At 38.1% G+C, this 14,490-nt stretch overlaps 1 protein-coding gene across 2 annotated transcripts in view; it reads left to right on the top strand.

The window, feature by feature from the left end:
* The window catches only part of LOC127625220 (AP-4 complex accessory subunit RUSC2-like), a 28,768-nt gene that overhangs the window by 9,419 nt on the left and 4,859 nt on the right, over positions 1-14,490 (top strand). The window contains exons 4-11 of one of the 2 annotated variants that reach the window (XM_052100372.1): positions 2,505-3,179; positions 5,899-6,096; positions 6,335-6,481; positions 9,131-9,207; positions 9,341-9,515; positions 9,605-9,710; positions 11,916-11,962; positions 12,952-13,966. In XM_052100372.1, the coding sequence (XP_051956332.1) occupies positions 2,505-3,179; positions 5,899-6,096; positions 6,335-6,481; positions 9,131-9,207; positions 9,341-9,515; positions 9,605-9,710; positions 11,916-11,962; positions 12,952-13,966 (2,440 nt within the window). The remainder of the gene's footprint in view (positions 1-2,504; positions 3,180-5,898; positions 6,097-6,334; positions 6,482-9,130; positions 9,208-9,340; positions 9,516-9,604; positions 9,711-11,915; positions 11,963-12,951; positions 13,967-14,490) is intronic. The other variant, XM_052100382.1, reaches the window with a different exon arrangement.

Here is a 14,490-nt window from a genome sequence, read left to right as displayed (position 1 = left end):
CTATAGAAACCATAAAAGAGGATGTAAACAACCCTGAGGAGAATCTCCAAGTTGCCATCTCATAATTACAGTAATTCCAACATGAAAGTAATGGCAGCATATGATCTACAAAAGAGGATGGGTGCATTATTGCGAGAATGTAATTTGCAAGAGCTGGATTATATATGTAAGGCTTTATTTGATTGTAGATTTACTTTATTGTAAATTAATTACACTGAAATTTTGTTTCACATTCTTTCACCATTATTTGATGTTTATAGTTTTTTCTTTGTCTGTTAGTCGCAGTTGCTTGGTGGTTACAGGTTTAACAGAATGAGCAGGTGTGAGGATAGCTCCCAATGTTGAATTCTGCTGTCTTTGCATTGTTCTTTTCTGAATATTACTATTGCACAGCCTGGCATCCAGTAGTGACTTGTATTTGGTGCCTCTTTTTCACTATGTATTGGTTGGGTAGCAACAAATATAGATAAACATAAACATGAACTTTTCTTTAGAATTTTAGGCCTAGCTTAGCAAACATTGTATATTCTCAGGAAGTACTAGGTTAAAGAATTTGCCATTAACGTTATTTGTACACTATTGCTTTTTAGTCTCTTTTGGATCGAGATTTCATTGCAAATTTGATGCAAACTTGCTTGATATTCACCACTGATTATTTTAACATGCATATGAGCTTTGCGGCAAACTTGCTAAAGGTTTGCTACAGGTTCGCCACTACCAGTGAAGAGCTGCAAACTTCTGGCAAACATTTGCGGCGAATCATAAGCTCAGTTGCACCTGAAAATAATGAGTGGAAATGGTTTTTTTTAAAGTTTGCGGCTAGTTTGCCAGAACTCTATACAGTTTTTGTATACTGTAAATGTAAACATACCACTAATTCCCATTGTTTCTTAAAAAGTCCAATACGAGTTGAACTAAAACCATATTTTGTCTTTTTAAAATGTAATGTAAATGCTTTAGTCTGACTGAAATCGTACCAGATTATGACAAAGTCTGGCTAACAGACAGAGATAATGCAATTGTACACATTAAACGTATCATAATTGGCCTCAGCATAGTATGGTTGCTTCAAAAGACAGCGGTGAATTAGATATCCTACATTCCAATGTTCGATTAGGCATTGGTTAATGTATACCTGGACAAACAGATGAAAACAGTAGCTTGACTATGCAAAAACCTGTTGTATCTCGACTATGCAAAAACCTGTTGTATCTCGACTTTGCAAAAACCTGTTGACTTTGCCTGTTGTAGCTCGATTATAGCAGAGCATGTAAACATCCTGAATTTAGACTTACCAACAGAACTCTGGGCAATTGCTATGTGGTTGCTTAGGTCTTTATTTATTTTTTTTTTTTTTTAGCACATTGCAATGTGGTTCTTTTGATTAAATGAGGTATCATTAATGTCCATAACACACCAAGATTTAATACTTAGTGGGGGGCTGGAGAGCGCTGCACTGACTACCACACCTGGAATATCAAGTTTGAATCCAGGGTGTGCCTTTTTTTATCTGTTACATTATGATCAATAGTAACAATAATATTTGCCTTAGCATGTACCACTAAATATGTTCTCAATGCTCTGGTGGGCTATACAGACAACTATGCTAAGTGCAGTAAACAAAGTGCCCTACAGCTACTTGAATTTTGAAATGATTACTGTAAGTTATTTGTGTAATATTTAAGGATTTACAAACAGAGAAATATACAAGAAACTTCTATTTGATATATTGTTCATCCTGCACATTGACCATTAAAGAAACGAGAGGGAGGGGAGTTTGAAAAAGAGGAGTTTGCTTATATGCAGGTTAGCTTGCATGGGTGTGTATTCTCTTTGTGTGTTATGTACTATGTTGCCCCTGCTGGTTGTATACTGTGTACTGCAGTGTACTGAGAGCTCAGACATCTGAGTATACAGGCAAGTGGAGCAAACAGCTTGCGCAACAGCCGAGTGACGTTTCAGACACACTGTGCATGGTCAAAGCACGTATAAACACACACCCAGATGTGTACTCAGAGGAGCTTTAGAAATGGGCTTTTCCTCACATTTTGTTCATGGTATCCAATTTATTTTGTACCCCTGTTGGATAGTAAGTTTTTGACGCAGTGTCTGCAGATCTGTGGGTGTGTGAGAGTGATTTTCTGATGTTTATATATATATATATAATGTATGGGTTTGTTTCTCTTGCTTAATAAGATCCTGTTGTCTCCTGTGCAGTTTCTACCCTGCGCTGCTGGCTTTCATTCCAACTGCTTTATTATGCTATGTCATTGCCATGGCTTTTCTGATAGAGTTTACATTTAGATGAAATAATGTATTCATAATGATTTATGACATGCTTTAGATGGTTAATGCCTGCACAAGTGTTGTTGCCTAAACAGTCTAAGTGGTACTTTGTCTGCCGTTTTATCTTCCAAATCTTGGTCATTATCTCTACTACATTCACCCCTCATAGTCCTCCTAGAAGTAGTTTATTTCTCTCTCTCTCTTTTCTTTCACCTTAGGTGGCCTGTCTAACTCCACAGACTCCTCTCCAGTTGTAGTTCGCTATAGCAAAGATCAGCGTCCGACCTCATTACCCATACAGCCCTTCACTTTCCAGCAACAGTTTGGAAAACCACAAGCGAAGCCTCTCCTTCCACTTCTAGACGGATACATTAGCCATATGCAGGCTCGAGGAGCTGCAGCTCCTGAGGGTGGTGAAGATGACTCGGTAGAAGACCAAAGGGAACTTCACATGGCCTCTAATGCACCAACAACTGTGCGGCCATCTCCACTGGGCAGCTACTCACCTGTTCGCCTCCAAGGTGCGCCCATCTCTTCTGGAACCTGCTCAACATGCACTCCGACTCCGGGTGGTCTGAGACCACCACGTTCCCTCTCTTGCCCCATCTCTGCTGGTCTTCTGCCCCAGCACACCCCACCTGAAGTTGTTAAACAAACAGAGACTACTAAATTTGCTCCCTTACCTCCTACGCCACCTCCACCCCCACTGATAAAGCAAAGCTCGCTGATGCCTGCTTTGCCTACTAGAAGTCACTGTTTCCACCGTGGCAATTTGACTGCTTTGCCGTCTCTTCCTAGCTCTGGTTTTAGTCCTCTTGGACAGTTGGAGCCAGATCCACAGGAAGAGCAAGTTAAAGTTTTACCAGTATGTGTGACACAACGACTGCCTAATGGTAGGTTTGGTTGAAGGTATCAGTAATGTGTGTGTTTTAATTGATTGCCTAATTCAGCCCTTATTCAATGGTGTGATGTTTTCAGCCTGTGCTCGTTAGAATCACTAGATCTGGATAAGTTCTTGATCTCAGAGCGTTAAGCTTTGCTCACAGTGTATCTAAATCAGATTTGTCAAATCTTATCGTGCTGTCATTTTGCAAGTGATAAAATCTGATACATTTGGCCATACAGGGTTGTCACTGTCAGTATCCGATATGCCTATATAAGTTGCCAAAGTAATGACTTAAGCATTATCATGATACCAAGAGACTCACTCATTCACTCACTCTCTATTTACTACATAGCAAATACCAAATAGTTCAGTACATGGACGAAAACGAGTAAATGAATTGTTTGTGAATGCCGTGAAATACATGAAATACATGATGCGTCCCGAATTATGAAAAAACTTTTCTAATTTTATTCATTTAATCAGATTTCAAACCACATATTATCATGGTTTTGATAGTTTTCATAAAAGTTGGATTCCATGCTTTCGATAATTAGAATTTTTCTTTCATCATTTACTTATCCTCATGCACTCTCAGATGTTTATGACTTTCTTTCTTCTGCAGAACACAAACAAAGGTTTTTAAGAAGAATATCTCAGCTCTGTAGGTCCATACAATGCAAGTGAATGGTACATAATGGCAGCATAAAAGTAATCCATGAGTCTGTAGTGGTTTAATCCATGTCTTCTAAATTGATCCAATCGGTTTTGGGTGAGAACAGACCAAAATGTAGATACATTTTCTCTATAAATCTTGACATCTGCAGTCTCCTTGGCAATCATGATTTTAAAGCTGCACTATGTAACTTTTTTTTTTTTATTAATGAGAGAGTGCAACAAAAATCCATCTACCAAACCATGTACTTACTTTACCCAAATACACTTTGATAAACCTATAATAATGAAATTATATTATAAATATTTTAGAACTACTGGCGACCTGTCCAGGGTGTCCCCCGCCTTTCGCCCAATGTTAGCTGGGATAGGCTCCAGCCCCCCGCGACCCTGTACACAGGATAAGCGGTTGACGATGGATGGATGGATGGATATTTTAGAACTGTCGGTACAGATTTCACTGGAAATTGCATACGTACGTCATACGTCGTGTTGACGTAATATCCAGAAAATAGAAAATAAGATCCGACTACTTTAGCTCGCGTGTGGGAGTAGCGTGAACCTGAAAGTTTGTTGTCACAACAAATGAGAAAAATTGGCCATGGATCATTCAAAATGGCAAACCTCTAGGGAATATTCGGTTGTAAAAACAAAAAGAAACCCGAATCAACATCGGCTTGGCTTTTCAGATGTGTACAACTCTGAGATCTGAAAGGATTTAAAAGCAACCCAAAGATGGCTATTTTCTTACTCAACAAGTAAGATATTTTATTGATATGTTATATGTATAGTCTGTGTGTGAAGTGAAATACAATAATTATACTGTAATTGGTGCAGAACTTATCACTTGCTAGAACACGTGTGTATTTTTCTTTAAAACAGCAATAATTTAAAAAAATAAATAATTTATTCATAGACTTGCCAAGGACACGCGAGTCTTGAAATGATGTTGACCACTGTTTGGTAACAATGACAGTCTATAAATTAGCTACTAACATGGTCTATTTGGCCAGAATATCCTGCAGTTATAAAAACTTGACAACATTTCCTAACTTTTGTAGTGTAATTTATTTCAAAACATAAGTGTTTCCAATAAGTCAAAACAACAGCATAAGATATGGCACTTACCTGTTCAAATTACATGTTTTCAGATATCCGTCTTTTCCTTTATTTCGTTATTTATTTTTCCATTTGCTCTGATAAGATGTCCTGTGTTCATGTGCACACCAGTGCCTCGAACCACATTCATTCGCGCAGAGGAGCAGAGCCAAACCACAACTAAAACAATGTCCTTCCGCAAGACACGTGCAGTTTTATTTTTAACCACTAGAGGGACAAAAGTTACATTGTGAAGCTTTAAGCTCGATTATACTTTGTAGCGCCATCTAGTGCTTTGTGCATGCGTCAAGCACTAGGAAATGTAATTGAGCATGAAACATGATTGTGCTTAGAGACTGCAATGGAAAGATGTACAGTAAACATTGTTTTACATTTTTGTCTGTTTTCACAAAAAATCATAGAGTTCAGAAGTCATGGATTAAACCACTAATTTTATGGATTACTTTGATGCTGCCTTTATATTTGATGGAGCTTTAAAGTGTTGGGCCCTATTCACTTGCATTGTATGGACCTACAGAGCGGAGTTATTCTTCTAGAAATCGTTGTTTGTGTTCTGCAGAAGCAAGACATTCATACACATCTGAGATAACATTAGGGTGAGGAAATGATGATAGAATTTTCATTTTTGGGTGAACTATTCCTTAAATATTGGCTTTTCTTTCCTTTAACTGCTGCTAACAATGTCTTTTTCTTGTCTTTTCTATCCCTCTTGTTTCTCCCTCTGCTCACATATTTTTTCTTCTTTTTTGCATTGTATAATTTTGTTTAATTTGACCCTTGTGACTGTACTGTTCTTACATTTACCTTTTTCTACTTTCCCCCACTCTACATATGTTCATTCTACCATCTAATTACCAATACTTCTTCCTCTTTCTCTATCTTCTCATTTTCATATTTTATTCTTCCTTCGCAATCATCCCTCTTTCGCCCCACAGTGCACCACCTTTCCCCGCAGGCACTGAAATGGAGAGAGTACAGACGAAAGAACCCTCTGGGTGTGGAGCGTGGTAAAGACGGTTCCCCTCCTCTTTCTTGTGCTCTGGAAACAAAGAGACCTGGAACTCGTGTCATTCGACGCAATGTGTTTGATTTCCCTCCGACCAATCAGCCGCTCAGCTTCAGCAGATTGAATGGTGCTGAACCAATTTCTATCACCCAATAGGTGTTGAGGGGGGTGGGTCCAGAAATCTGAAACTAAAAGGCGGGAAATATTTCAGTGTTAAGAGTGGCATAATAATAATAACATCTGAGAACACCTGCATATTTTTTCCCCTTTCATGTTCATCTTGATTATCCTATTTTGTCTAGCTGTGTGTCTGTGTTTGATGTAGTTGCTTACATGCTTCTGTTTGATGTCATTCTTGTTTATAGGTCAGTCATTGAGGCAATTGCCACAGTGCTACAGCGATTTCTTGCCTGATCATTTCTCTCAGGCTGAGCGCCCCCCAGAGGAATTCTGCTTATCTCCTGATGCTAATACTGATGTGTCCATCTCTATAGACCTGCTGCAGAAAAGAGGTGTGTTTGTGTATTTTTTTACTCCGTTTATAAATCTGTGTATAAATTCACAAGTGGTCCAAGTTCAGGCCGGGACTACTTGTTTGTCCAAACAATGGTAGACATGGATGGGGGAGAAAGGGACATAAAATATTTAATACATTTTCACTTAGGTTTTGCAGCACGAATGTTTTCAAAAACAACCCCGTGCCATTAAATATTTTTTATTGATGACTCTCATCAAAACATGACGTCAAAGGTATTGTACTTGTAGTGTATCAGTGAATTAAATTCATCCGTTGATGATTAAAATGTTAGTGCATGTTTGAAAACAGTCGAGATGAATGAAGACTCTGAAAGTGTTGGGTAATATTACTTTTAAAAGTAACACATTAGTATATAACTTTATTAGAAAGTGACTTTTTATGGAAAGTAAAGCGTTGCATAACTTTTGTGTTATTTTTGCAATACTTTTTTTCTCACCGCCACTCTCTCTTCTGCTATGCTATGCATTCCATACAAATAAGCTATGCATTGCATACAAGAGACATTACAGGTCATGCAAGCTACTGTACAACACTCTTGTCAAAACAACATACTAAACTGATATTTAGAAAGTCTCAGATCAGATCAGTAGGTCTTCACATCATGTTTATAATAAAGACTCAATAACAGGAATGAGCATGATTTTTTTATTCCATCGATATGGCAGCTAATATGAATAATGAAAAATAACCACTGTCTTACCAAAAGCAACAAAGTTTGACATCTGAATCTGCATCATATGTCATCATATGTGGTGTCCATCAAAAATGCCAGAGTCAACTTGAGATATTTTTTAGAAGTCAGGATAAAATTCAGTGTGGAATGCCAACCTAACATGTTCAAGGAATAAATATGATGAATAAATGAAAATGTTTCACTTAAGTCATCTCAGTGCAGGCTTGTTTTGAGTTTATCCATGGTGCATACTGCGGACAGCCTACTGCAAACGTGCATGTTGATACAAATTGAATGGAATAATTTTTAATGCTACCAGAATGTCATAAATATATTTTGTTTCACAAATCACATTACTTGTTTATTATAAAACAAAGATGTAGAATATTAAAAGAAATTAAGAAATTTTGTCTGTGTACACAAACCATGTAGTTTGTTGCTCACAGCTGCTGATCCACAGTTAGCTTTTCTCATCCCATTCTCCTAGTTACGGGGAGCTCTAACACATAGCAGTTTGGCTGCATAAGTCAGTAAAATGAGCAAGTGTATCTGTGTATCATGCCGTGGCCAGTGGAAGGCTAGTCTTATAATCCTTCTGCCTAAACTCGTTTACTGATTTACACATGAATCAATCACGTTTCACTCAACCCAATGTTGAATGTTAAGTGCTTTAATACAGAGCAGTTCAGATGCAAACTGATACTAGAGTAGTAGTTATGGGCGGCTTCTCTACAGTCAGCAATCATTACACGTTGTATGTAGATGTATAATAATGCCGTGACCATGGGAAGACTTTTCTGGGCTTATGCCTGTGCTATATTATACCGTGAAAATGTGTTTACACATTTTTAAATGCAGCCTACATGAATCAATCGTAAGAATCAAAGTTTCACTCAAAATGTTGCCTTATGAGGACACATTTCTTAACTCTTGCTGTGATTGTCATGACAAAGCAAAGTTTATGATGGTTACTCATGTAAGCTCCAGTGCACAAAAAAATCCACCGCTGCATATGATAAGTACAACAGGATTCCACTGATGCGTTCAGATTTACATTCCTTTGCCAGCTATATTTTGCAGTTTTTAAAACATAAATCTCAGAGTGGGAAAAGAAGACTTGTTGTGCTCTACTCATTGCTGATAAGCATGACTCATACTCTCTAGAACTACAATACCCATCATGCGCAGACATACTACAACTTCACTGTGCATCTCTGGCTATCAAGCCTCCCACTTGCTAGAACTACAATGCCCATCATGCACTATGTATCCTCCCCGAAGTTTGTGCACTTTTACTCCTAATTTATCATAATACAGGGAAAGGAGAAGTGTACAAAGCAACGTGTTACTTATTTAAAAAGTAACTCTGATATTATGGTCTAAAATTAAAAAAATATTGCGTTACTTTACTTGTTACTCGGAAAAAGTATTCTGATTACTTATCTTGTGCTACTTATAAAGCAGTTACCCCTACAACACTGGACTCTGATTTGTTTTGTATCTGAAAACATTTCCAGACTGGCATTTATCTCTATATAGTCATTTATTGAGCAATATAATAACCTCAGCAAGCTCATCTTTAAAGCTGAATGTGGTTAATGTTCAACTCATCCTGCAGTGAGCTCTGTAGCTCTTAAATGAATTATAGGAATATTGTAATGCAGACACACTTCACTCCCACATATGGATCTGCAGAGAATTTTAAGTGTGCCCTTGTGAGGAAGGATTTGAGAGAGTTCGGTGTCTCTTGATGTTATTCCCAGTGGGGCCACCTGCCAATAAAACATGGACCATTTGCTTTCTTCTAATCTCCCATACAGACAGATCCAATCAACAAGACATGCAAGAATGATGTAATGTGTGTCTATGTGTGCATACATTTTGTCAGTGTATGGTGTCATAATATAAATATATAATTGAATTTTTTTCTCTTTGTGCCTTTGCTTCTAGGTTTGGTGAGGGCAATAAATATGGCAGTTGATCTGATAGTTGCTCATTTTGGCACTAGCCGGGATGCTGGAGTTAAGGTAAATAATGGTATTACTTCAACTACGGTACTTGAGTTTAAGTGTCTCACTAAAATTGCTCAGTATAGGCATAAGCAACATTGATAGTGGACACCCACATGCATTTAAATTTTTCTCTTTCTTCCTCTTTTAGAATAAATTGGGGAATAGCTCTGTTAGTCCTAACGTCGGTCACCTGATTTTAAAGTATCTGTGTCCTGCCATTCGTGAGATACTGCATGATGGATTGAAAGCCTATGTATTGGACCTAATCATTGGGCAGCGCAAAAATCGGCCCTGGAGCGTGGTGGAGGCCTCCACACAACTCGGTAAGAGAGGAATATGAGCATGATGGTGATGATGTTACCGATGACATAGATGAGAATGAAAAACATAATGGAAAAATACTCTGTTCTAGGTCCCTCTACACGGGTTTTGCATAGTCTCTTCTCTAAAGTCAGTCAGTATTCCGAGCTGACCAATCACAGGATGAGACTCAATGCCTTCATCTTCGGCCTGCTTAAGTAAGCCTTTTTAATTTTTCTCTGTCGCTTACACTCTCTCTCTCTCTCTCTTTTCATCACCTTGCCAACCCGATCACGCTTTCTAATCATGTTCATCTTCACACTGCTTATGAAAGCATCTTTTAGCTTTGACGTGTTGGTTAAAAACTTTGTCTGTGGTTTTGTGCATGTCCTTTTTTGTTTTTGAAACTCTGTGTATTTTACAAGGTTCTGAGGGCACCATTTCAGAGATTTTTAAGACTTCTTAAAGGTATAGTTCACCCAGAAATTAAAATTCTCTCATAATTTAATCACCCTCATGCCATTCCTGATATGAATGACTTTCTTTGTTCTGCGGAACACAAACTAATATTTTTAGAAGAATATTTTATCTCTGTCAGTCCATACTATGCAAGTGTATGGTGGCCAGAACTTTGTTCCAAAGGTCCAAAAAGCATATGAAGGCAGCTATAAAAGTAATCCATATGACTCCAGTGGTTAAATCCATGTCTTCTGAAGTGATAAAATAGGTGTGGGTGTGAAACAGATAATGTTGTTTCATAAATACTGTATATAGGTGGTGATATACACAAAGAATGCAAATCGCCAAAAGTAAAAGAAGAATGTCGAAGTAAAAGTGAAATTGGAGATTTATAGAAAATAATTACTTAGATATTGTTTCTCACCCACACCAATAATATCTCTTCTGAAGATATGGATATAACCACTGAAGTAATATGGATTACTTTTATGCTGGCATTATATGCTTTTTGGACCTTCAAAGTTCTGGCCACCATTCACTTGCATTGTATGGACCTACATAGCAGAGATATTTAAAAAAAAAAAAAAATCTTTGTTTGTGTTCAGCAGAAGAAAGAAAGTCATACACATCTGGGATGACATGAGGGTGAGTAAATGATGTGAGAATTCAAATTTTTGGTTGAACTATACCTTTAAATTTAGTTTAGTTGTCCTATGAGCGATAGACAACATGGAGTGAGATGTACAGATAGAAAGATGATGGTTGGAATTGATGATCTGTTTGTCTTTCAAAGAGACTGCAGTACTTCAATCCATTATTTTTTCAGAAATAGAAAGAGAAGAAACCTTTACCTTCAGTATTTGGTAATGAATCAAGCTAGTACATGTTAATTACCCAATACTGAATATAAAGCTCTCTTCTGTTCATGGGAAAAAGATAATGCATTGAAGTACTGCAGTGTCTTTGGAACAGAGCTCATTTATAATAACAAACAGTTGTAATAAATTAGCTCTGTTCCAAAACCTATTGAGCTGCCTTGCTAACTAAGTATACATTGGTTTTCTGCGTGCCGTATACCTGGTATACCTGGCTTTGATTGTACTAAAGAGTATTACAAAGCAGTCGTAGTGTGCATGTGTTGAATGCGTCCATACATGCTCACGATCAAAAGAGTATACTTTTAAAGTCTAAAGTACTTGATCATGCATGCGATGTGATCCTCATAAGTGGCTCATTTGGAATGCTCTACAGTGGCATCAGCTCCATCAGTGTTCACTCACACATCACACAAATAGTTTTTAAAATGTTACATTTATAATCTGCATTTTTCTCTAGTCGTCTGCCATCTTGGATAGACTTTTTCACTTTTTGAGTGTGCCTCAATGTGATGTAAGTTTTGCCTTAGATTCTGTCATTTTGCTGCCTTCCTTTTAAGTACCGAGGAACAGCTCGCTAGGTTTCGGAGAAGACCTAAAGTGCATGATTTTATTTGCAATGTATCAAGTCAAGCCTGAAAAACTCAAATCTCACAGTCCAAAGCTCTGCAGTGATATTTTAAAAGTCTTTGCAGATCTTCAAAGGCTCCAGTTTCCCTTTGATGGGTCTTGACATATTCAGCTCAGCTCATGTACAAACTTTCTCCTCTCCACCCCAGTTAAACATACATTCAGACACACAGCGCTTTGATCATTAGTTTTCATTATGAATTCTGCAGCATGCTGATCTCTCTCTCTCTCTCTCTCTCTCTTAACCATGCTTCTTGAGGTCAATACTAAGTACTGTAGTCACATTCCAGGCTCTTTGATGTTGCACTTTGTTTAATATTGGCTGTTTAATATTTCTGTTTAAAATTTATTTCTCTAGTATAATTGAAATGATTTTGGTGTTATGCAGCAATGTTTTGGATTTGTATTTTTTGGCCCACAATTTTATTGAACTCTGTGTTTACATTCACTGTTTTTCAGCTTGCGATCTCTGGAATTCTGGTTCAATCACATTTATACACATGAAGGTATGACAGCGCTCCCCACATTACATAAACGCTCTCACACACATATACTTAGTAGGTAGCTGTAGTCCAGTGGCGTCTCAGGCTTGTTATTTCTGTGGGGGCACAAACAATAATTTAACCCAACATGTCAGGGGTTGCCTTAACTGACATTTCTTCATAATTTATAGATTTATAAAAAATTGGTGGATAATTCCAAATGCTGGCTGTCATTCTGACAGATAAAAAGAAACAAGAAAATAATTTTAACCTAGTACATACATTTTGACTTCACTCTCTCTCTCTCTCTCTCTCTCTCTCTCTCTCTCTCTCACACTTACACTCTCACATGCACACTCCTGCTGTGTGTGTGCCCTATTTATTTTCTGGTATTTAGATGATTTATCATGCATATTAACAAGTGACATCACCATTTAAGCCTAGTAATATGCATCTCTTTTGAACAATTGTGTTCAGATTTCGAGAAGAGGGTCTCCGATTCCATGAATGCATACATTAATCATTACATCAGTGTGTTAATGCATGACAATAATGTGCAAAATAAATGTAAGCGTAACATTGTTTCTGCCAACTATACTTATATTTATTAAAAGCGCAAACATTAAGTTTAGTGGAGTATCTGTAACTGACCTTCAGAGATGTGTGTGCTTCTCATCTGTGACACTTTATTTTGATATCAGGCAAATTTGAATTTTAACCAGCAAAGTTTTAAAAAAAATGTTTTTAGAGCAGCGGTTGATAAACAAGAAGAACTTTTACCCTAGAACTCATTGGTTTCACCAGGCTCAAGAATGAAGTGTTAATAAATCTATCATATAAGCCTATCCGCTTCCATGTATATGTCATTATAATGGATGATGTGCCTTTGGGTCCCTGGTGTAGAGTCAAGATGTTCCAGGTCTTACACACTTAATTGCTTAGTGCCAGCATAATTCTAATATTTGCCATTTGTTGTGTCCTTCTGTCTCTTAATCATTGGCATGGTTCCTCAGATATCATTGCAGCACATTACCAACCATGGGGTTTCCTACACTTATCTCAAGGGGCATGCCAGCCACTGTTTGAAGAGCTGCTTCTCCTTCTTCAGCCTCTGTCACTGTTACCGTTTGACCTTGACCTGCTATTTGAGCCACACCAGTTACAAAAAGGAGAAGAACACCTGAGACGCAAGGAACAGCTATGCTCCACCCGCCAAAGCCTCAGCCAATCAGATCGCTCTACCTTCCAGCTCATGAGAGGCTGTGACACGCTGGAGCCTACACAGGAAGTAGGGATGGTGTCTTCGAGAGAGAGGTTTATATTAAGAGAAGAGGATGCCCGGCTTAGAATGGAGGGTGCATTAAAAGTGAAAAGAGATGGGCAGAAGAGTGATGGAGCAGACTGTGATAAAGAGGCAGGAGATACATTGATAGAGGGAGGTGGATGGAGTGCTGTCAGGATGAAGGGAGTTGGAGGAGAAAACATTGAGAAAGAGAAAAAGAGAGAAAGACATGGAGATGTAGACAAACAGAGAAACAGACAAGCCGGGTGGTGGTACCAGCTCATGCAGAGCTCACAGGTTTACATCGACAACTCTGCCGAAGGGTCCAAATTTGTAAAGTGGGAGAAGAAGAGGAAAGGTGGCATTGAGAATCACAGGCAAAGCCATCCACCTCCTAGAGAAGGTGTAGTTGAGGGGGCCGAGGCCATGCACCAGATGGATGAACAGGTGGAAGGTCAGACCAGCAATAATAATAGCATCCTCAACAAATCAGCATTGACAGAGCCCACCAAAGCCACAAATGGAAAGCCATCATGGATGGGAAGTCCACCAGAATCAGTGCTCACTGAGCTAAAGAAGAGTAAGGAGAAGCAGCCAGGCTGCCATGATGCCAATAAAGGTATTCAGGCGCAGACGGAAGCAGGGGAGGATGGCTCAGCACAAGTGTTGCGCTGGGGTCGGCTGTTTGGAGCTGGAAATGCAAGCAAGATGGAGAAAAGTGAGCAGAAATTGGTTAGGAAACAAAGGTGAGTGGCTGATTTCTTTGGAGAATGATAAATCATTATTTTACTTATCAGTCACACATCATAGATTGCGATGGAGTACCTTAGAGGACAGGAAGGGAATTTATTTTTTGTTGAAATAGTTTTGCATTACCTTACAATGGTTTTGCGTTCCCTCGCAATAGTTTAGTGTACAATATAGGTTTCCTCTATATCCATCTCTTATAAAAACTATGTCCATCCCTTACTGAAATAGGTTAACATTTATTCTAAATAATGTTATTATAAATTTAACCTGTTAATTTTAGTAAGAGGCATGTTTTTTGGTGGAAACCATGGTTTTAATACACAGTACTATACTTATTCCACAAATTAAACATAGTGTACTATAGTAAAACTTTAGAAACCACAGTTTTGGTTTTCCTGTATTATAACTATGGCTTTACTACAAATATCATTGTTAAAATATGGGTACTGTTGTAAAACAATGGTAATTTGTTTGGTAATGGTTGTAACTGTAGTTACGCTAAATATATTGTGAGGGAATG

The sequence above is a fragment of the Xyrauchen texanus genome, chromosome 3 (assembly GCF_025860055.1).
Source record: "Xyrauchen texanus isolate HMW12.3.18 chromosome 3, RBS_HiC_50CHRs, whole genome shotgun sequence".
Classification (NCBI taxonomy): domain Eukaryota; kingdom Metazoa; phylum Chordata; class Actinopteri; order Cypriniformes; family Catostomidae; genus Xyrauchen; species Xyrauchen texanus.
The sequence above is the reverse complement of the archived record's forward strand: the minus strand, read 5'-3'. Positions and strand labels throughout refer to the sequence as shown.